The sequence below is a fragment of the Thermobia domestica genome, chromosome 1 (assembly GCF_964235325.1).
Source record: "Thermobia domestica chromosome 1, izTheDome1.hap1.1, whole genome shotgun sequence".
Lineage (NCBI taxonomy): Eukaryota > Metazoa > Arthropoda > Insecta > Zygentoma > Lepismatidae > Thermobia > Thermobia domestica.
The window spans coordinates 298,961,276-298,986,199 of NC_137454.1; the positions used below are offsets into that span (position 1 = coordinate 298,961,276).

Sequence of the window (24,924 nt, forward strand, 5' to 3'; positions counted from 1 at the left end):
TCACAAAATCTCGCCATCGACTTCTGTCCTTAGTCAACTCGATTCAGTTTCTACTTTGCATTGAAATTTCTGCGACCTCCATCTTAATATTGTCCTCTCATCTGTCTTTTCTGAAAACTATGGATTCGACACTAATATCGGCCATTTTCGATCTTATATATATATATATATATATATATATATATATATATATATATATATATATATATATATATATATATATATATATATATCCCTCATCCTCTCATAAGTTGCACCATCAAAGTGAAATGATTAAAAGAAAAATTGCAGGCCCGAAACTGATGTTGAAAATTTGATCGAGATCGGTTCGGTGGTTCAAGAGTTATTAAGTCACGAAAATAGTCACTTTCATTTTTATATACCTGTATATAAGTTGATTAATATATGAAAGCCAACCACTTATGAAACCTCAAAGTAGCCTTTGTTTCTTAGGTTTTATTTCATGTGATATTTTGCAATTTTTTAAATCGTAAATGCATGATGAATATTTTCAAAATTTTTAGGTAGTAGAAAATGGAGCCTTACTTACAAAACTACAGTTTTTAAGTAGCAACTAAGTCGTAACAAATTTAAATGTGCAAATTACTTTTACGCTAGTGAGATCTGCTTCAGACCGGCAGATCAGCTAGCGACACCTATTAGCGTGGCTGCTTACTATTAGGAATTAGTGTGACCAGCTATTATATCACGTTTGTCTTTTATAAATAAGATGTGCATTTTTTTCTAAAGACCTTGATTTATTCCCTTTGGAAACCAGAAAGAAATCATGCCAAGTTTCATCAGACTTAGATATTTTTTACGATACGAGTATGATCTTTAAACATACAGATGCACACTCAGGATAATGTATGTAATGTAGAAGATAAAGTGATAGCTAATTAGTTATGAAAGAATGTTGGATTGAATTGAGTTGATTTTGAGTTTAATGTCCCATTCAACAGCGAGGCTATATGAGACGGGACCTACTGATTAACTGGAATCCGAACCACAAGAGCTCCGGAAATCGAACTCGGGATCGCATAGCAAAGGCGAGTACGCTAACGGCTTGGCCACGAGGAACTCCGGAAGAATGTGTGGTAACACTTCTTTAGCTTATTTAAAATCCTTCAATAAAAGAAATTATATATATATATATATATATATATATATATATATATATATATATATATATATATATATATATATATATATATATATATATATACCGGGTGCACCATTTATAATGTCCCACCTTTATAACAGAGAAACCAAGAGAGAGAGAGAGGTACGAAACTTTGTACAAAGCAACTACAGGAGGGGGGGCATCTATCCATATATATAAACACTGTCTAGGACTGTTTACTTTTTCTGAAAGAAAGTTTTTTCCCCACACCACTGCCGCAAAACCATCTGAACTATAGATAAAATCATTTTCAGAAAATCTAGTTTTCTACTTCCGGTATTATTAAATTAGATTAGCTTCTTATACATGGTTCTAGGTTAGCTAATTTGAATTTGTAAGTAGTACGAGTAATTAGATTTCCATTAAGAAAGAAATGTAGGGAACTGGATACTAACTTCTTCTCTCACAAGCGCTTGCTTAGTGAATTCTACGGTAACCCAGTCAGAAGAGAACCTGAGATTTTATTTATGGAATAAGAGGGAAATAGGAATCACTTTTTTAAATGTCTCGTAAACAAAATTCATTTCACTTAAAAAATCCTTACGTTCTCTCCAAGAGAAATGAACTAATATATCATATTGCAGGATTGTCACTGAAATATGTATGAAATTCTTACAGACGTTTTGCAGAAAAACATTAACATCACCTTCAACAAAGTATTCTTTTTGGGCGCTTTTTAAAAAGGTAGGAATGCGCTATATAGTTATTAACAGAACATTTCTTGTTAAGTGTATATAAAGTCGTCAAAACCGTCTTTGGAAGCAAATCGTATTTCTCTATGTTCACACTTGAGTAAACTATTTTTTGTAGAAGAAACTATGTATATTCAAAAGAGGAATCCCTTAAAAAATATTTTTTTAATAACCCAAATTTTCATAAGAATTCCTACCATAATATAGGTTCATTCAATTGATTAAAGGAATATATATATTGGCTAGGAATTGAATCAGCCAAATACGTAATGTGTTTTCTTGCAAGAATTTATAAAGATGACTCCAGCAGAGATGGGGCGGGTTAATGAAAACTTGATCCATGACCCACTGAACTACCATCCACCGTGACCCATGACCCGCCATCACCCACTCTGGCCCACCACCTACCATGACTGACTCTGACTCACCCTGACCCACTATGATCCACCACCCCTCAAAACCCATTGTCATCAACTCTGACCCATGATCCACGCCCACCTCTCAACTGAATAAGGAGTTTACGCTTGTAATAAAAGAAAGTTGCGAAATTATAACTAATCGGAGTTTCAATTGCTAGTTTCAGTCGCTCAAATACCGCTCTGTTATTATAACGGTGAATCTGACCTTTAGGATATAGAATGGCAAAGTGTTTACCATGGACCATATTACGATGAATTTCAATTTAATTATGAAAAATAATTATTTCTTTGTTGAATCAGAGATACTTTTCAGTAGAAAATAGGATGAAATTTGGAAGTCATAAATCAAGGTAAAGTAGACCAACGTAAAGAAACAAGCAGTGAAAAATTGACTGTCTCGAAAGCGAAGTAATAAGTCCTATTGCTATTATTACAATTACAAATGTCAATATTTAAAAGTACCTGAAGTTTTTTTTTCACTTCTCATCTCAGGTAAATAATAGAAACAAATGGGAAAGGAAGAAAAATTGAGACCTTAAAAGTAAATCATAGACAAATTCATCAGTGTTCAGAAGATGCTGTCTACAATGTACTGACAAGTAAACCTTACGTTTGGGTGAATCGAGTTGCTGGCTGAGACACATATGAGAAGGTAGTACTAAATGTGGTCAGTATTTCAGTCAAGTTATAGCTGCGAAGCTCCAGGGGTTTAGGAGATACAGCTACCAGAACATCACATGGAAGTACAGAATAGTCTTCATACAGTTAGAGGTAAAAGCTCTGTAAGACCTCTTGTAATGACAAAAGGTGAATAACAAATATATGGGTACATATTAGGACTAGGGAGAAGTCATATAGTAAGGGTATACCTGACGGCGGCCATCTTGAAATCCGCCATTTTGAATTAAGGTTAAGTTTTTAAAATAGGAATAGGGTCATGTGATACATGATTTAAGGCGCAAATTTAATCAGAAAAACTATTGTGACGTTAATTTTGATTTACGCCCAATTGGTAAAAAGTTACAGGGAAATTAAATATTGTTGCAGCATATGTATTAGTTCTTTACCTCATCTTGTAAATTTTGTATTAATGATAATAATTAAATAAAAAGCAGGTGGATAAATATTAGGTCTATGGTAAGAGTTGCCTTGATGGCGGCCATGTTCAAATCCGCCATTTTGAATCAGACAAAAGTTTTAAACAAAACGCATAACATTGACACCTTATTAATAGCAAATTTTACCATAACTCCAACGGTATAACCATTTTTGCTTTATCATTAACCAGCACAAAATTAAATGGATCGCTCCTTACGACTACTGCTTTGACGGAATTGTTAACGAGAAATGTGTCAAGTGTAACTCGATTGCCTTTGTCAGGTGTGCTCACTGTGAGCAGAGCATTTGTGCAAGTCATGCACTCTTTTCTGAACTACATATTGATTGTACTAATTGAGGACTGTTCTGAAAGAAAGACCCAAGTTCAATTATGACAATTCCACTTTGATCATTTTTCCTTAAATTAGCAACTTGTTAATGCGATAACAAATGCTGGTTAATGATAAAGCAAAATTGGTTATACCGCTGGATTTATGGTAAAATTTGCTAATTATAAGGTGTCATTGCGTTTTGTTTAAAGCTTTTGCTGATTCAAAATGCCAAATTTGAACATGGCCGCCATCAAGGCAACTTCACCATAGACCTAATATTTATCCACCTGCTTTTTATTTAATTATTATCATTAACACAAAATTTACAAAATGAGCTAAAGGACTAATACATATGCTGCAACAATATTTAATTTTCCTGTAACTTTCTACCAATTAGGCGTAAATCAAAATTAACGTCACCATTGTTCTTCTGATTAAATTTGCAACTTAAATCATGTATCACATGACCCTATTCCTATTTTAAAAACTTAACCTTAATTCAAAATGGCGGATTTCAAGATGGCCGCCGTCAGGTATACCCTTACTATATGACTTCTCCCTAGTCCTAATATGTACCCATATATTTGTTATTCACCTTTTGTCATTACAAGAGGTCTTACAGAGCTTTTACCTCCAGCTGTATGAAGACTATTCTGTACTTCCATGTGATGTTCTGGTAGCTGTATCTCCTAAACCCCTGGAGCTTCGCAGCTATAACTTGACTGAAATACTGACCACATTTAGTACTACTTTCTCATATGTGTCTCAGTCAGCAACTCGATTCACCCAAACGTAAGGTTTACTTGTGAGAAGAGTGGGCATGGTGAATGGTGGTGGGTCGCAGTGGGTCACGTCCTATTGACTCACGACTCACTGACTAACTCAAAAATCTTGACCACTTGACCTATGACCCACTGACCCAATTCATCTCTGGACTCCAGGAGTCCATAATTTTACCAGGAACAATGTTTCATGAGATACATACTTGTTGTATTGTTATTGAAGGGAATCGAACAAATAATCGCATCTACATGTGTATGATCTGTGTGAAGAATAATCTAGAAGTCCCAATGATTTTAAAAAGATGGTTTTGCGAAATTCAGAACACTTTATATCTAAAACAATCTGATCATCATGTGGAAGCAGCCAAGACGGCTGATTAAACGACTTTGTGATTCAGCATTGGATTCTTATTATATGGAACAAAAACTGCAGGAGACAGGAAAATATTGTTTTAGATATGAATTCACAGTCGAAATCATAATTCAATTTAAGGAATAAACTATTTTTATTTTGAACTTCGATTACCTACTAAGCGAAAGTGGCAAGATGTTGCAAGGATGTTTTTCCTTTATTAGATGTGCGTATCCGTAACAAAATCAACTTCACCGTTTTCACCTTATTGAAACCGGAAATCGCAGAAGTCTATTATCCTGTTTGATTCCAATATGTGTCCCCATAGAAAAACAGCGATATTTAGCGAGAAAGGATTTCTTTACGTTGATTCAACATCCCAAGAGCAGATTTGAGTTCTGTCCTTTTCCTTCTATTGAAATCTGAAGTTGCAGAAATGTGTTATAACGTCCGATTTTAATATTGCAAATCTAGGTCTTTCGCCTACCTGCAATATTTAATCTGCATTATATATACTTCACCAAGCATAAGCTTGATATCAAGGAATAGTCTACTCCGCCAAAAATCCTCGCTCAGAATAGACTGCCCTTTAGACTATGCGGTAACGCTCCAGAATCATAACACAAACTAATTATTTGATAACATATATAACTGAGATTTCTATATGCAGAAGGCTAATCGGGTTATATCCCACCGATTTTCAAAGTACCTTGTATAAAGCCGTGTCGCCACCGCTGGTAATGTTTTATCGGACCTCATGAACTATTGCCTGGCATCACAGTTTTCACTACAACAAACAATGTTGAAATATTACCTTATTACCTCAATCCTACCTTCACGTTTACCATAGGTCAGTAAGGATCCCAGCCGGCAATGATGTAGACATCATTTTAACTCCACAAGTACGCAACGATTCACTGAGCTGACGTCAAAGTCTTTCATAGGAATGTCGTAAAAGAAGATAACACGGACTCATTTTCTCTTCAATGTCATGATAAAATCGGAGGAATGATTCAAAGATATGGCTGGACCCTTCTATTTAGATCCGCACCTTGTTCTTATTGTATTGGTACAAAAAAGGGATGTCTTTCTGATAAGTTGTGGTGATGATGAATTCCTAGAGGTAGGCAATATTCACCGTCACGTTTCTATTCACCTTACGAACCTCGAATTTGCTCCTATAACCGCATCCGATGTTAAGCATTATTCCTTGTAGGAAACTTTCTCTTATTGGTGGTAATCCTTGATGCATACCTTGCGACTATAATGCGATGGAGGTATCAAGGTACATAATTGTTCGAATATTACTATTACGTTTGAAATAAATATAGCCTTATCCAAGTAACAACTGTCTTCTATTTCGACTCCATCAAGTATCTTTAAGCAATTAGAGTAATTGCTGTTTCGGACATAATAATGGCCATTTCGGTATCTGTAGACGTATATGTAAGGAGAAAAGGCCAGAGCACGTTCATACTCGGCATGTAGAACTCAAAGCTGTTCATCTAGTCTGAAGGAGAGATAAGTTTGTATCTGACATTCATCCAGGGGACTATCACTAGTTGTTCATACATCCATGACTTAAGATACATATTCAGTAGCTGCAAGACTGGCTATCTGCTCGAACACCTGCTTGGTCACCCCTAGAGGTGGTTGAGCGTGCTGGTGCTCCGTGGAAAGTATTCAGCTCACTACGGTCTCCAATCACCTTCCTCTTATGTACTAACTTTGAATCGTAATTGTGATTTTAACTCAGTATTCATAAATGCGTTTCAACCAGTTGAACGAAGAGCTCCCGATTATGAATAGCTTCTATATGCAAAAATTGCCTGTTTAATTTCATTTCTTTCGACTGAAGCATATTTGCCTAGGACACTACCTTTCGTTTCTCCTATAAAACTAAAATTCCCCTTACGACAATTATGTATAATCACTTTTCTTCATTCTATTGTACTTCTTTTATGTTCTCAAAACTTTCCTCTACTTCTCCAATAGTTTCTGCAGTAGTTGGTGCTTACGTCTGTATCACTATTTATTCTTTTCTTTCCCTTCAAGCCTTTGCATTATAAATGTATAATTATTCCATTTTCACTACCCTCTTTTTTACATCGTTACCCAGCATTACTCCCACACCATTATAAATACATTCCTTGTTACTTGAGTAAAACATTTTAGATTCTTCGCTTCTTAGCTCTGTCTCATTTTTTGCTACCTTACTTTAGAAACCCATTTCTTAACCACAGCTGTTTTCTTTAATCTATTTTTTACGACTTTCAATTCTCCTTGTTGTAACGCTGTATCTACGATGTTCCTACCCTAATTATTTTGCTCTTGCTTTTCGTTTCCTTCCAACTATCTGTCCCACACAGTTACTCCCTTATTCTACAGATTATTTTCTAAGATTCACCTGTGCATCTAAATAGTGATTTTTTTAAACTTCAGATTTATATTTTGATCTGTGAAAGGCTACTATATACAATTTCTTCTTTTTGGCACAGCAGAAAGTACCATAGTAACAGGCCCGTATCCAGGGGGGCCTAGGGGGCCCGGGCCTCCTAAATTTTACTGATCCCCCTAAAATGTTCATGGTAGACTTGCAAATGAACTATAATATGTGATGAACTATAAATGGTTGGATCAGGCACCCCCAACCTCTACCGGTCTTCCCCTACAGTGTTGGGCTGGCTACCAGCCTGCATAGTAGTTTCACGTTTCTTTGTAAATCGCAATAAATCAGCCATTATACAGTTTTAGCCGGTTATAACGACTCCGAAGGAACCGCAAGTTTATGGTCGTTATAGCTGATAGTCGCACAAACTGGATTTTCCTTTTCTTGCTCAAAATTTCGTATCTAAGTTTTAGACTGTACACTTAAATGGTTAATGAATAGAATAAAGTTAAAACTTAAAAGAAAGAAAATGTAACTGAAATACAGTACATACAATACAATGTTTGCGGAGTGGGACTAAAGAGGATTTTTCTTCTGATATTTATACAGTACGTACAATAATAATATTGTATGTCAATAAAATTAAAATACAAACTTATAATAAATGAGGAAAGGTAACAAAGTGTAGATTGTTCAATAATGTCGTACACGGTCTTGGCTAATGAATGAGATAAAATATTTAGTATGTTTTCAATTTACCTTATGTGCTGTATAGTATAAGCAAAACAAAGTTTAAAAACAGTAAAACTTACATTATTGTCAGCAATCTCCAAATATGTATTAAACAAACATCAACATTAAAATTTATAGCTGACACATTTCTTCAATAATTTGGTAAAAATAAGTCGTTTCCTACAATATGTCGTAATAAGTAAAGTCACACCAACCGATTTTTTAAACACAGTTTTTATAGAGGGTTTAGACAGGACCGTGTCACCGTTATACCCAATACGTCGTTAAAAGCGATAACCGATACCGGTTTCGACTGTAGTTACTTTGATCAGCGTGGGAAGCGTCAAAGGTACTGTAGGCCTACCAATCACATAATAAATTCACTACTAGGAGAACTTCTGGTTTCTCCAAAGATGCTCTTCTAGCTACTCCAATTAGACCGATTAGACATATATAACGATTGTAACAGCAAATTACTACCAGATAGCTCTAAAATTCATTCTAGCGCACCTGACCCAACGCATAATAGAATATTCTCGTAAAGGAGGTGTATACTTGGCAGATGGAATTGATTTTTTTTTAAAATTTGATTTTAATTTATATGGAAAATTTGTTTAAGTAATAAATCGATCTGTAGGGGTAAGATGACTCGCTTTCGATTTTCGGAATGTACTGCTGATTTTTTTTTTAACCGAGACCAGTACTGTCCAAGTTTCCAGCTGGAGGAAGAATGGTCGAATTTTTCTTCCGTAAAATAGACTGAAATGTCATTTCGTTTCTAACGCTACAGGTTGTTTTGTAATCTAGAGAGATCGAATGACAAAAGCAAGTGAATGATTATGAGAGAATTGGAGAAACAAAAATAGGACAAAAAACGGACAAACCTCGAGATGGATATGACATTGTCCTTCCCAATGACTAGTGATCGAACGCAGAACTTCTAGCACCTAAGATGAACGTTATACTACTGAATAACCTTCAGTTGTGATTTAAAAAAGACATAAGACATTGTAAATTAATAATTGTGGAAGTGAAGTAGGAGGAATAGATTACAAATGATGATTGAGGATATCATATGTGAAATAACTGAATTATATGACTTGATGCGCATGACAATTAATGTACTTCCAATAAAGTACAATGACTTTTTATAACGCGAAGAATCTAAATCGTTTGCAAAGGTTTCAATTGAAAAAAGATATGATACACTATTAGGTACTTAAAAAATAGGTATTAATAACAGTATTGAGTGTGGCTTACGCATTATGCATGAGCATCATGTTCGATTCCGGATGGCCACATTTCATATAAATTCGGTGCGGAAAGGGACGTTAAATCGTTCCTGAAACAGCCAATCCTTATAGACCTTTTAAAGACAAATTACTTATTAGGTTATTAATGAAATGTTTAATTATGAAATATAAAGAAAATTGCCTGAATCGTTTATGAGAAAATCATCCGGAAAAGCCCACCCCAAGAATAAACTACTCCTTTTCAATTTCTTCCAGAGAAACAATTTATACCACACGATGATTTTTTGAAACATTTATTTCTGAAATGTATACAAAATCGTTAGAGCCGTTTATGAGAAAATAGCAAATTTTGATTTTCATCCTTAAGTAAACTATCCTTATTTTAAGAGGTATGAAGAAAATTCGAAAAACCCTCTAGAGAATCACATAAAATCTAAAGTTTATAATTTGTTGAGATACCTTGAACGGTATGGCTTCTAGGCGAGTGTACATCAGAATGCAAAAACAGTAACGTAAACATAAAATAGAGATAAAAAATTGAGAAACCTCGAGATACAATGCTGCCTATCGTAAGCTTATATGTTCTTTGTCGTGAAGGATCAAACTAGATATTTTTACAACATGAATCTTTATTACTAATTCATCCTAATGGTAATTAAACCCTATTTTTAAAGAATTGTAATTTTTGTAAAAGAAATATGCTTCTATATCTTGATATATCTTGATATTGCTTAATTTTCAGATCTCGTAAATTTGTCACTTTTTGCATATCCTGGAAATTCCTGACTTTTAATTAATTGTGTCTATCTTTGCAACGACCACTAAACTACTTGTATAATCTTCAAGTTGCAGCTGCATATATTTATTTATATGCACCCGTAAGCATGATTACATTAGGTACTATTCAGAACACGGCATTAATGTTGTTTATGTTTTTCTTAATATATGTATGATACTGGATGTTAACTTGTAGACAACTCTCTATACAAGCGAAAACAACAAAGCGGTCACAGAAGACAACTCTGTCTCGGAAGTTCGAAACTAAAGTCTATGTGGGTTACACAATCAATAGCGTGTGTCTGACATCTTGCGACTTAAGATACGTTGTGATAACTTCTGTCTAACTCTATGGAAAACGAACTGTCACCGTTGTCATGTCCAGCAGAATTTTCGGAGCTGAGTATTGGATTGTCCATATCTAAGATTTCGCTCACAATATTCTCGACACACATATTGATAATATAAAGGTTATTGAAGTTCTTAGTAGTAAAATACATGAACATTTATATAAAAAAACATAGGTGTTAGTTAATTTTACTTCCTTTCCGTTTGTTGTAACGATTACGATTCTCTAAGTTCGGTAACTTTACGAAGGGAAGACAATGTCAATGGTCAAGAGGTTCAGAATATGTTTACAAATTTACAGACCTCAACTATGAGAGAAAAATATAAAATTAATACAAGTATTAAGTATCCTAACTTAAAATATCTTCTCATAAACAATAGAGAAACGGGTAATACTAATCATGGATTCCAATGTGATGTACTCATAAAATATACTAATCGTGCATTTCTATGTTAACTTTACAGACTGATAAGTCACGAAGCTATTGCTGATTGATGCTGGGAATCCATATGCATCTTCATTAGGATTGGTTCATCGTATTCCGCCATTCCAGATTCAAAGGAGCGAGTGTTACTTGTTAGAGTTTTGAACATATGTGTACTTGTTTGTATGTTTATGCAAGAATCAAATGACTCAGGGGTAATATATTACTGATTGATAAATCCTTCTATGAAAGTTTTGGCTCTTTTACGCTGTAGGAAGTCAGAATATTTTATATCGTGTGAATACTAAGTGACTTATACAAGTTGCTACCTGTGTAAAAATCCATAATTATACAGTTTTTACATGCGTGAGATCCTCATCTTGTTCCTCTACTGCTTTCCGTATTAAGCAGTTTGCCATATTAGTTGGTACCATAGAGAAAGGGATCTGTCCACCCTAGCTACACCTACCTAACTAGCTTAGGAGCTTTACCTAAGCGCGTCAGTGTAAGTGGGCTGGAACCTGGTCACGACCAGAGCTGTCACATAGACAGATTAATAGATGGGCTACCTATATTGGAAGTTGCAGAACCAGAGTGAACTTCACTTTTGGCTGATTTTCAGATATTGGTATTTTCTGATTCTTGAGTTGGCATACTGTTTGTTCTGGCAGAATGAACGCGCTGTAGCACTCGTAAAGTGGTGTACTGTCGTGTTAAAAAAAGTAAAGCTTACAGTAAAGCTCATAAGAGTTGAAACTTTACCACCACGCTTTTTCGTTTTCTACTTAATGGCGTTTGGATCACTCTGGTTCCATACCATCCAATTATTGCATGGAGACACATAAAAAGTAAAATAATAAATGTTAATTGTGGGTAGGAAAGCAGAAATATCTATGTTCACATTACACAGCAAACTACACACAAAGCAAATGAAAATAGTATATATCAGGGGACATTTAAGACAGTAACACTATGTATCATTATTACCAAAATTAATGAGAATAGAATTATGTTTATAGTATTGTTTTTTGTTTGCGTTTGTTTGTTTTTTTAGTTGTTTTTGAATGCTTCAGTGTAAAATAGCCATCTTGCTGTAACTAGAACTACACACATAAATAAATAAATAACTTGTTTATGTTGATAAAATTGATTTCTCGCACAGTGCACCAGTAAACAATGTTTATGTTAAAGCTGAGATTTTTCTAATTTATATGAATTAATTTTAACTAGTTAGCATCTTGTGGAAATAGAATACATATTCTGGAACACAGCTTTAACGTGCATTGGGTCAGTGGTTGCATTCCTACCATTCCCAAATACAAGTTACAAATACAAGTTACAATATACATAGGAGAAACCTAATTAGGGAATTAATGCCTGCTGTATCTGCAAGGGAGGATATACCAGAGGTTCCATGTGAATTCATCGACAATATAACATCAAGTACTAAAACATTGACAGAACATTTCATCGACAGTATATAACATCGACGGTACATCGGCGGTTATAACATCGACACCCAAAACAACAACAACAAATTCATCGACAAACAAAATATCGACAACTAATTCGTCGAGAGCCAAGTCATCGACAACCATAACATCGACAACCAAATCATCAACAACCAAAACATTGACAATCAAATCCAGGGGCGGACTGAGAAGCTGCCGAGGGCGCAGACCTTAAATCATTGCCGGAGGCGCACTGCCTCTAACATAGAGGCATTTATTACATAAGCGTATTCCATGTAGATTAACTAGCTGAGTAACAGTAGTATATAAAGTCCTAATACCAAAAAAATGCTCGCAGACCATTTAAGAGCTCAAAATGTAAATTTGAAAACCACATACCGGTAATTTTATTCCCTTATACTCAATAAAACATCAACTGCAAACATAAACTGAGATCCTTGGAGATCAAGGGGTCTAACTGATTTTTAAAATAAAGTCTATTTATGCTCAGGAAATTGTCTTTCCTCAGTGAAATACATAAACAGGGAGGTGAATCACGACGCAATCCATTCATCAGTAGACCTTCGAGTGGACTGCGATGTGGTACACCTTCTAGTTTGCGTATTGTGCTGCGGAGAGTCCTTTCCTAAACATAAATAAACCTTATTGAAAAGTCATGTAAAACCTAGATTCCTTATATTCTGGATCCCTCAATTGAGCTGTCTGGAATCAGTGATAGCATCTTCCAGCTATCAGCAACCATGAGTGAACTATGAAGTTTCTCATGATTTGTGATAAATTAGAATTATTGGAAATAGTGTTAGATTAAATCAGAGGGAAAGGTGATGTAAAAATGTGGTAATCTACCTTTTTCTTGTGGCATCTGACATGCTGGTTTTTAAAGTTTTACACGTAATTGTTGACAGCTCAAAAATTCAGTTATGGTAGTTCAGTTTGGTTTTAGACAGCTTAATTACTATTGATGCAATGCCATATTATACGGTTTGGGTGCAACCTTGCGACCAGAACCTTGCTGCGACAACCTCGCGGACCCAAACCTTCTTTGATGTAGAATGCTCTCTTTCTGTCTCTTTATATATATATATATATATATATATATATATATATATATATATATATATATATATATATATATATATATAGTAATAACATATAATTGCATTAAAATAACGACAAGAAAAATTGTAACTCGTGCTTTCTAAATCTATATATATAGAAATGAAAATGACTATATTTGTGAAATCATACCTCTTGAGCCACCCAACCGATCTCTATCAAATTTTCAACATAGATTAGGTTCAGGCTTGGAATGTATTTGGTCTAGGAATTAATTCGTGCGGTTGGTACGCACACATTGAAGCTGTAGTACAAACACAAAATACATAAATACCTTAAGAAAAATATTGTCCATCGCTAGCCACCACTTTCGCCCATCTGTCAGGCAATGTACGGATTCCGTGGCGAAAGAAGTCCTCATCCTTGGAAGCGATCCAGTCAGAGACCCATGTTTCGATATCTTCTGAAGAAGTAAACCGCTGTCCAATCAAATCGTTGTTCATGCAATCGAACAAGTAGTAGTCCGAAGGAGCAACGTCTGGTGAATACGGCGGGTGGGGTAAAACTTCCCATCCGACATTTTCTAAATAGGTTTTGACCGGTTTTGCGACATGTGGGCGAGCGTTATCATGTTGAACAATAAGTTTATCATGTCTGTTCTCCCATTCTGGTCGTGTTCTGGCCAGAACTTGCTTCAATCGCATTAATTGTCGTCGATAACGTTCTCCATTCATAGTTTCACCCGGTTGCAGCAGCTCATAGTACACCACACCTTTCATATTCCACCATATGCACAGCATAACCTTTGCACAGTGAATATCTCGTTTTGGTTGAGATGGACCTGGTTCACCTGGTTTCACCCAGGCCTTTTTTCGTTTAGGGTTCTCGTAATGGATCCACTTCTCATCACCCGTAATAATTCGATGCAGAAACCCCTTTCTGCTCTGTCGTTGAAGCAGCAATTCGCAAATGGTTTTTCGTCTTTCAACGTCTCTGTCTTTCAATTCATGTGGAACCCAATGTGACATCTTTTGAATCATTCCCATGGCTTTCAAGCGTTTGGAGACTGTTGTTTGATCAACGCCTAATGCTGCTGCAAGTTGTTCCTGCGTTTGACACGAATCCTGCTCGAGCAATGCTGTCAATTCTTCGTCTTGAAATTTTTTTGGCTGTCCAGCTCGCTCTTGGTCTGCCAAGCCGAAATCACCACTTCTAAACCGTGCAAACCACTTCTGACACGTTCGCTCAGCTAGAGCATGGTCACCATACACTTCAACCAAAATACGATGACTTTCAGTCGCACTTTTCTGCATGTTAAAGTAATGCAGCAGGACACCCCGCAAAAACACTTTATCAGGCACAAATTGCGCCATGTTCACTTAACTACAAACTGGTGTTGTTGACGCTTTAATCCACTGCCCTATACTACGAACGATACGCGATGACAGGGGTTTGCAACACTGTGTGGATACGCGGAACTGTGGGACGCTCCTTTCGTTGCGCCATCTCTTGTCCACCCGCACGAATTAATTCCTAGACCAAATATTATATCACTTCACTTTGACGGCACAACGAAGAGGAGGGGGAAATATATAAAAATAAATAAAACCTAATAACTCTTGAACCCCGAGACTGATCTCGATCAAATTTGCCACACAGATCAGGTTTGGGCTTGGGATAGTCTTTATCATATCACTTTGACGGGAAGCTGAAGAGGGAGACATATAGAAATACATAAAAATGAAAGTGGCTGCGTTTGTGACTTAATAACTCTTGATCCACCCGACCGATCTCAATCAAATTTTCAAGATAGCTGAGCCTAGGATGGTTTTTATCATTTCACTTTGACGGTGACCTTGGGAAATTCTAAGAAAATCGAATAATGTTTCTGAAAGTATGAAATAATATCTGAGTTTTTACGTCCCTCGATTATGTCCTATAGATTAAAGAAGACGTAGATGATCAGAATGAAGGAAATGATGGAATAAAGAAATTGAGAGGAAACGGGAATACCCCGAGAAAGCCACGCACACGATATTTTGCATCTTCTTCTTCTTCTTCTTCTTCTTCTTATTATTATTATTATTATTATTATTATTATTATTTGTAATATGGTATTGCATGTTAAGAAACTCATTGGGTAAATTTTAAGTAAAGGTTTAATTCCGCGAGATTTTGGCCTACAAGGTTTTGTGCGGCGAGGTTTTGGTCACGCAATGTTTTGGGCTTCGAGGTTTTGGCCGGCGAGATTTTGGCCCGCAAGGTTTTGACCAGGCGAGGTTTTGGCCCGCGAGGTTTAGGGCAGCGAGGTTTTGGCCACACGAGATTTTGGGCAATGAGGTTTTGGCCACACGAAGTTTTGGCACGCGAGATTTTGGGCAGCCATGCTCCGGCCGCGAGGTTTTTGTATGTATCTCACATTATACATATACATAGCATTCAACTGTTATCGTTTTGATCTGTTTACATGACAAGTAACAAGGACATTGTTACCTTACATCAGAAGTCATTTCAATTCTGCACTATCATGACAGAGTTTGTTAAATATGACATCATTATTCATTTTACTTAGTATATTCCTTTCGCATTGCATTAACAGAAACGATTCAATATTGTATTGATCGAGATTTGCCCTTAGTCTAGATTTAATAATCTTGAGTTTGGAAAACTCTAGTTCACAAATTACTTGTGTAAGAGGGATTGTAAAGATGAATTCGTACACTTTAAAGATCCCTGTATAACATAAGGAATACATGCGGTATTCATATATAATTTTGAACGCATACATGAGAAAAGACTTGCACTGTCTTTTTTACTTGATTTACTGCATCGCTGGTTCAATATCGTCCCACTCTGTTTCTTCTTCATACTCACAAGTTAATTCTTCACTATCACACCCACTCTGAACACCTCCTTGCGATATCTTGGACCAAATTTCTGCAAATGATTTTAGTTCTTCGTTAAGTTTCCCTTGATCTATGTTGGAAATTAACTCACAGATTGTTTCATTTGAGGGTAGTTTGTCTTTTAAATCAGAAAACCGCCTTGGACCAAAACACGCCACGTCTAGATAAAGGATTTTGTGTTTCGAAAACCGGTTGCTCATACTTTGATTGATTTTGTCAAGGATAAGATTGAAAACACACAATCTGAAGCTTTCTTCTTTTGTATTCCCTTTGATCTCATGAAATGCCAATTAACCAATCGTTTTCTTTATCTTAGGTACTCTTCTTTTTGGGAGCTCTCTTTCAATCCAAATATCTTCAAGTGAAGGACACTTTTTTTCTCTACCACTAATCCTTTCTGACACTACTCTTACAAAAGTTTTGCTGCCAGACTAATTTTATCAAATTTATTCCTTGCTTTATTTAAACCGTACTGTGCAGCGGAAATGAACCTTCAAGTTTGGAGAAAATCAAGAGTCTTGGTTTGAACGTAATCTGAGAGCTAACAAATAATTTGAAATACGAGGCGTGTTTTTTAAGTAAGGTCCGTTTGAACATAAGTACACAACGAAAGGTTATTTCAAAAAAGTAAATGTATTTTCAGAAAGTACATACTTTACTCAGAAAGTACATAGTTGCCAAGTTTGTTCAAACCCTTATCATACCTCTCAACCAATTTCAAAATACCCTCTTCATAAAAACTTGCCGCCTGCTCCGATAACCAAGAGTTCACTGCCGTTTTCACATCGTTTCGGGACCCAACGGGAGCACAATTTCCTAAACTTTAGGTGTTCAGAAACAATTTTGTAAAGCACTGATCTCGACACATCAGGAAATTCGTTTCCGAGACCTGTTATTGTGAAGCGCCTATTCTCACGAACCCTTGCTTCAACTGAAGCCACCAAATCGTCTGTAATCGAAGAAGGGCGACCGGAGCGGTCCTCATTATGGACGTTGTTACGGCCAATTTTGAATTCTCGTGCCCACTTACGCACTTTGCTTGCACTCATAACAGTATCACTGTACACTTCGGAAAGCTGTCGATGAATTTCTGCAGCAGACAGGTTTCTTGCTGACAAAATCCGTATCACTGAGCGAACCTTACACGCGGCGGGCGACTTGACAGTCTTAAACATTGTGAAAGCACAGAACACAACCGTACAGGTCAGCTACAGACCTGAAACTGAGCACAGTTGTTCCCGAGGTATGCTGGCACACGACGCACACGCTCGTTGCAGGATGCGCGCGAACTACTAGTGTCTACAACAAAACGGACCTTACCTAAGAAACACGCCTCGTATTAGCAAAAACATCATGGCTACTAAGATTGCTTCATAGAGACGAACTTCTTTAAAAATGAAAGAGCATCATTGTGAACTTTTCGATTGAATTCATTGGAGTTACCAATAAGGAAGAGTGTAATCACAAGTTCAAAGAAGATTAGCTCCGATATCTTCTCTCTAGCAGCTCTACCTTCTGCCCAATAATGAATAATGTATGTATATTTGCCAAATATACATACAGTAGCATGACTTTTACTGTTTCATCTAACCGTTCCAATAGCAACAAGACGTGCACTAGCGTTCTGTTGTATATATATTAGGTCACTTGTAGGACACTATGGGAAATGTCTGTTTTTTCTGTAGATCGTTACCTCCACACAGATCACTTGGACCTGATAAAATTAGTCCTCTCTTTCTCAACAAAACTGCTTCAGTTATTACGGTTCCTCTATCTATCTTATTCAATAGATGCTTCAAGGAAGGGTATTATCCCACCAGTTGGAAACTAGCTCACGTGACCCCAATATATAAATCAGGACTTAAAGATCATGTATCCTCCTATAGGCCAATATCTCTTCTTTCTGTAATATCAATTATCTGCGAAAAAATAATCAAAGACAGGCTACTTAAATTCACCTCACCTTACATCCATAGTTCTCAGCACGGCTTTCTACCGAAAAGCTCAAGTCTCTCAAACTTAAGTACTCTTCTTTCCTGTGCAGTCAAATGTATGAATAACAATACTCAATTAGATGTTATCTATTTTGATCTCTCGAAGGCCTTTGATTCTGTCAGTCACATTCATCTCCTTCATAAACTCTCCAATAGATTTAATGTACATGGCAAATTTCTCTCTCTAATCACAAGCTACTTGAAGGACCGTAAACAGAGAGTTGTTCTTTCAGGGGCGACTTCTAACCCCCAACCCGTGATCTCAGGGGTGCCTCAGGGGAGTGTACTTGGACCTCTGCTGTTTGTCCTGTATATGGATGATCTCTACACGCACTTATCAGCTCAACCTAGTGGCCTTCTGCTTTTTGCTGACGATTGTAAGTTATACAGAGAAATATCGTGTCTCCATGACACAACTGCTCTACAGGAAGACATAAATTACCTTACAGGCTGGTGTGAAATGTGGCACTTGAAACTCAACAGTAAGAAATGTGACAGTATTACTATTACTTTGAAAAAGTCTCCTGTTCCCTCCACATACCATATCAACGATTCCCCTATCACACATTCTGCTAGTCATAATGATCTTGGTATCATCTTTGATTCAAAACTCTCATTCTCTGACCACATCTCCTCAATACTAAAGAATTCAATGCGCATGTTGGGACTTCTTTATCGATTCACCGAACTACGCACCGTTTCTTCACTAGCAACTTTTTATAAGACATTAATAGCGCCCAAGATCGAATACTGCTCTCCCATATGGGCCATGGCAGCACCTACACATCTCTCCAGACTTGATTCTGTTCTCAATTTCTTCATCGCTATAGTCCGTTTTCGTGTTCCTGCACTTCGAATATTATCTAAGAAGGAACTCTTGCGACATCTTAATATTCAAACTCCTGAAGTACGCAGAACTATCTCTGACCTGAAATATCTACATAAAATAGTTAATGGAAACTTAAGATCGGAAATATTACTTCAGGAACTATCCTTACGTGTCCCTTCCCGCATCACCCGGAATACCCACCTATTCCATCTTGCCCGTCCTAGGTTGGCTGTTATACAGAGGTCTCTTTTTTATAGAATACCAAACTGTTATAATCAAGTAGCAACTGATGTAGACATTTTTTCGAGCTACCCAGTGTTTGAAAGAGCAATTAAACGAGCTTTGACGGAATAGTTTTACTCTTACACTCTTTTTTCTATGTTGTTGTTATTGTTATCTTGTTTTTTTTTTCTTTCTTTTGTTAGCATGTCCCTGTGTAAAATGGCAAAGTTATGCTGTATCTGGGAATTTGTTCAATAAATAAATAAATAAATAAATAATCAAAAGAAAGATATGGAAACTAGAAGGCATTAAGCCATATCACAAATAACAAGGTTGAAAACATGGGCATAACACAACGTATGGTTGGAGATTAACTCCTAAAGCCTTGCTGTATCGCTGTTATATTAACCACTCATATTCGAAGGTCCATCAAGTAAATTGGCAATGCACTTTGTCACATCTAGTTCAGCTTCGTTCAATGTATCAGTCAAGGTTTGGAGAAAACTATTTCTAGTTGTAGAATTTACACATTTTAGTCCTATTACTCTTTCCTTCATTTCTGCTTCCAAAATATGTCGAATTACTTTTACACACTGGTCAAAACTAGACACATCCATTGTCGTATCCATTAGTACGGAAAATTTGTAACAGTGAGAAAAATCCGTTCTCCGGACAGCGGTATATTGTACTAATATACGGAATCCTCTTGCTTACTACTACAGAATTCAGTATGGAGCATACGTTAACCTACCTTTTTAAGTACGCCACCTACAATTTTTTCTCAGTGTAGCTTTTCTAATTTCATTGCAAATAACGTCTTAATAATACAGATATTTTTTCTACTGTACTCTTGCTTAAAAATGTTATTTGTTTTCCCCTTCCACTTCCTTTCCCATCCTCTTTTTATTCTAGATTCATGAAAAGATTCACTTTGTTCAATAACTTTCTTAAGACGATTGCTCAAAGTATGGTCCTAGTCAGTAAGAAGAAGAATGATTCCTAGAAAGTTCCTATGATTGACATCTGGGGATAACAGGGCAACTAACTTAAAATGTGCAGAACATCTCTATATAATCAAATATATAAAAATGTACAAATTTGGGCCTGCAATCCAAATTAAATAGTTGAAAATGATCTTCGACCTTAAAGCCTTTGGTGACAGAGGGCGTAACCATTCATTGAGGAGGGCGCACCGGCCTGCGGATCGGTGGGCCGGCAAGTCAGTCCGAAGCTGATTAAATCATTGACAAACAAAACATTGACAACCAATTCATCGGCAACCAAATCATCGACAGCCAAGTCATCGACTATCAAATCATAGACAACCAAAACTTCATTGTGATGGTTTAAATGTGGATGCTATATTTTATATTCGCGCAGATTTCTAGTTTAATTTATCATCAGGTCCGTACTAAGCGGAGCGCAAAGCTCCCTCTCCGGATTTTCGAAGGGTGTTCAGCTCTTGGAAATACGTCGAACCATACTAATTAGCTCTCATATACTATAGTACTATTGTTTATTTACGGCAGGATATCTGCGTACATAATTGTTTTATATGATGTTTATGTGCAGCGTGCTTAATATACGTGTTTTTACGACTGTGTTTATGTGTCGTTTCTTGCCTCTCCCTTGTAAAAAAGTTTTGGGAACATCACTACGTGTTATATCATCATGAATCAATATTTCTAAGCAAATTTTGCAGTTTGTCAAAAGATTCCTGAAAATACTGCTCAAGACTTCACACTTAATAAAATTAGGCTAGCTTCATTAACCTTCGCCCAATTTAAAATAAGGTATACCTAAAGTAGAGTTTAATCAATTTTGTTTACATTTTTCAGTTTTCACGATCTCAATTTTTCCGAAAACACAATGGGATCTGAACAACACATTCTGATCTAAACGGAATTGCATAATCTATCCCATCCATAGGCGGTAAATTCTATCGTATTTTTGGGCAAACAATTTTAGTTTTTTGAGGTCTGAAATTTCCTGAAAGCAATATTTTTGACCTCAAGTACACATAGTGATCAGATTTGAGCCGAAAAGTCGTGGGCCCTATTATATACCCCGCGCCATAGACGGTAAGTTATACACAACGTTTTACTAGATTTCACCACTTTGAAATTTTCTGAAAAAACTATTTGGGACTTCAGGAGCACATTGTAATCTATTGAACAAAAATCTTGGGCTCTGTTCTCTATCCCGCCTATAGACAGTAAATACCATCGTAATTTTCGTCAACGTCTGAATTTTTTGTAAACACTATTTTGGACCTCAGGAACACATTGTGATCAAATTAAACCGAAACGCCGTGGGTCTTCTTATCTATCCCGCCACAGACGGTAATTTCAAAATAATTATTGACAACTTTTTAAGGTTTCCGCGGCCTCAGATTTTCTGCAAACACTATTTGGAATCTTAAAAACACATTGTGATCAAATTTAAACGGGGAAACCACTGTTACTTTTGTCTACTCTTTCCATAGACAGTAAAATTCATCTTAATTTTTGGTGATTCTTTAGGTTTTCTGTCTGCTATTGTGCGAAAACACTGTGGCATCAGGAATACATTGTGATCAAGTTTTAACTGAAAAGCCGCAAGTCTTTTTATCTACACGCGTACAAAATCCGCAATAACAATAATTTCTTCGCTTTTTTTCTATTCTTTTAAATAGAATTTCCAAAACTCGTGCAAGTGAATCAAGTGTTCGAGGTATAACTTGCAATATTAGTGCAAGTGGCCAATGTGAATAAAAAAGTCATATACGCCATGGAATAAAAATACGTAAGCGTCTTTATCAGAACCAGAAATCGCTTCATGATCTCACATATTCAATTGAACTAACAATACTCGCATTTCACTCGAAAGTTTTTCAAAAATGTATTGCCGCTAGATTCACTTCCTTCGTTATTAAATAATTGACAATACTGTAGCATGGTGTCTTCCTGCTGGATGGAATCATGATCTTTTATATAATTTGTTATAAAAGGTTATTAAATATCTACAAAGTGAAGTGATTTATACCCTCTATTATAGCATTTTTTACATTTTCGTATATAATGCAGAACAATTTCGAAACAAACTCAAACATTGGACATTTTCTTTTTGATCATAAGTTGTATATAATTTAAAGACACCATCGTGTAGAACTATCTTCAATATACCATATAACAAAAATCTCACAATCAGAAAATTATTTCTTCAGTTACGGAGATACAAAGCTTCAAACAATGCAAATATGAGCTGCTTATGTCACGGAACAGAAACAATACTTAGTGTATATAAAAGTACACTAAGATTTTATTGATAGATTGGTGTCAACACAAAAAGGACATATTACTTTTTTCTTAATAATGAAGGTGATAAAGAATTGTTTATAATGAAACATCTATATAAGCTATTACAATGTGGATAATCTTTGCCTTATTGAATTGTATAATCTATATTTTTATGAAATTCTCAACTGCAGTGGGTGATAAGTAATTCAATTGATTTTTTGTCTTTTATCTTTTTCTTTTTTTGCTAATATGAAATCTAAGAGAACCACGAACTATAGTTTGGGAATCGCAGCTTTAATATGATAAAGAAAAATATGTTAAAATAATGCATTTTTTAGATTGGTTAGAAGCATGAACATTGTATATTGTGGTTAAATGATAGAACGTTTAGCTTCCACATCAATTATATTAAAATGTATAGCATTAATATGATTGTATTTAAAATATAATCAGAGAAACTTACCATGGCTGAACAACATTCAGATGAAGAAACTGAAGAGTGTTTGATGACTACCATGAACGGAGTGTTGCATCGTTTCAAAATGTTTTCGAACGTTAGCGGTATTTTCGGTCTACAGAACTTAAAGTACGTTCCTACGAATGATCCTAAGGTTTTTAGTTCTCGTCCAAAATGCCTCATAAAACCACTTCCCAGTTGTACTATGTCTAAGTTTCTATCCACAACAAAATGCCACGGAAACGCTTTGCAAAAAGTAGATACACTAAGTTTTAAATCCCTAGCATCTGCAGACAACACAGGCAAGGGTCTATACCGTGTCACAGAACTTGAGTCACTTTCAGACGACTCCTGTCTGTCATTGTCACTAACAGTAGTCACTTCAGGAGTAATGTGATAGGAAAACAAACACTGGTCTCCACATTCAAATGTTGTACGAACACTAATTTCAGTTTTATACAAATTACGCGAAATAGCTTTGATCATCCCGGCTAATACGTATCCCACACTCGCTCTATCGGTGCTGAAATGTAAAATTAAAACTTCTCCTTCTTTTGTACATATAAATGAATCTTCGTTAGCTTCCAGTACTTGATCTGATTGTTTCAAAACATCATGCACTCCATCCAAATTGATTAAAAATTGTTCCAAATCACAACCCAAGCTACGAATCGCCCGAATAAACATTGGTTCACAGGAGCAACAGAAAAGTTCCTCTCCTAGTTTCTCCAGGAATTCTTCTGTATTAGTGTCTGAAATACACAATTTAAAAAATCAGATTAGTTACATTAACTACTAGATAAGTTTCAGTGCCTCTTTCCTGCACTGAACGGAAAAAATAAACAGTTCAAATATTAAATGGGTCAAATATCTTATAAAATGTACTGTGGCGTCTCTAGACTTAAAGTTATGTTTACGAGAATGGAATCAATGTAAATCAGGAGTTGAAGTAATAGTTTTAACATAAAGTATTCTAATAAGAACAAAGAACGGATATTACACAGCGACTCATGAAAAAGTATCCTTTTACTTGCATACGCATTCGACTGATTTTCATATTGAAAAATGTAAAAATATATACACGTATATATATTTTTCTGTATATTCATGCATCTTTGAGTTTCTATTACTGATGCTAATAATAAATTTTACCACAGTTACGAATCTGAAATATAACTGACATATAAATTATTTGGTAACAAAACTTTTACTCCATTTTTCTAGCGTTTTAGCCTCGGATGAAAGCTTAATGGAATGAATTTAAAGAACTGCATCAACAAATTTTATGGTGAGAAGATCGTGGATAGATACTGATGATATCATGCACAAATGAAATAATATCTCAAGGACATGAAAACTAAGTCTCAGAACATGCCAACCAAGGTTATAAATATGATGTCTTCATAAGAATTTCGTGAGTAGGGCTTTACTATACAACATGTTTGAGGTTATGTTCTGTTCTTTACTTGAAAGCAGGTGATTTAAACTAAATTAGAAGTACTAAGTTCGTATGTGAAGTCTGTTTTCTCTTAACATGTACTATTTTTATTGCACAATCATATGACACTTTGTTATACAGACATGCGACAGCCATTTTACGTATACAAACAAAAGACTATACACATTTTTAAAATTTGTCCTTTGGTTAAAAACATATTACTTTAAATAAGAGAGGTGCTAAGTCGATATGTGAAGTCCGTTTTCGACTAATGTGTACCATTCATATTATACATTCACACGGCATTTAGTTACACAGACATAGAAGAGGCATTATATATATACAAAACGGTCTATACAAATTTCTACAGGAATGACAATTGTGATTTTCTCTCGTATCTATCTGAGCGAACTTCCGTATTGATAGACCAACAATATTTAGTAAGCATACTGCTGTTCCATCGTCCACTGAAGCGTTTTCCAAATGTTGC

At 35.7% G+C, this 24,924-nt stretch overlaps 1 protein-coding gene across 1 annotated transcript in view; it reads right to left on the reverse strand.

The window, feature by feature from the left end:
- The window catches only part of LOC145667722 (head-specific guanylate cyclase-like), a 649,486-nt gene that overhangs the window by 341,893 nt on the left and 282,669 nt on the right, over positions 1-24,924 (reverse strand). Inside the window, exon 4 of the mRNA XM_081735178.1 lies at positions 23,003-23,748. Coding sequence (XP_081591304.1) covers positions 23,003-23,748 — 746 coding nt within the window. The remainder of the gene's footprint in view (positions 1-23,002; positions 23,749-24,924) is intronic.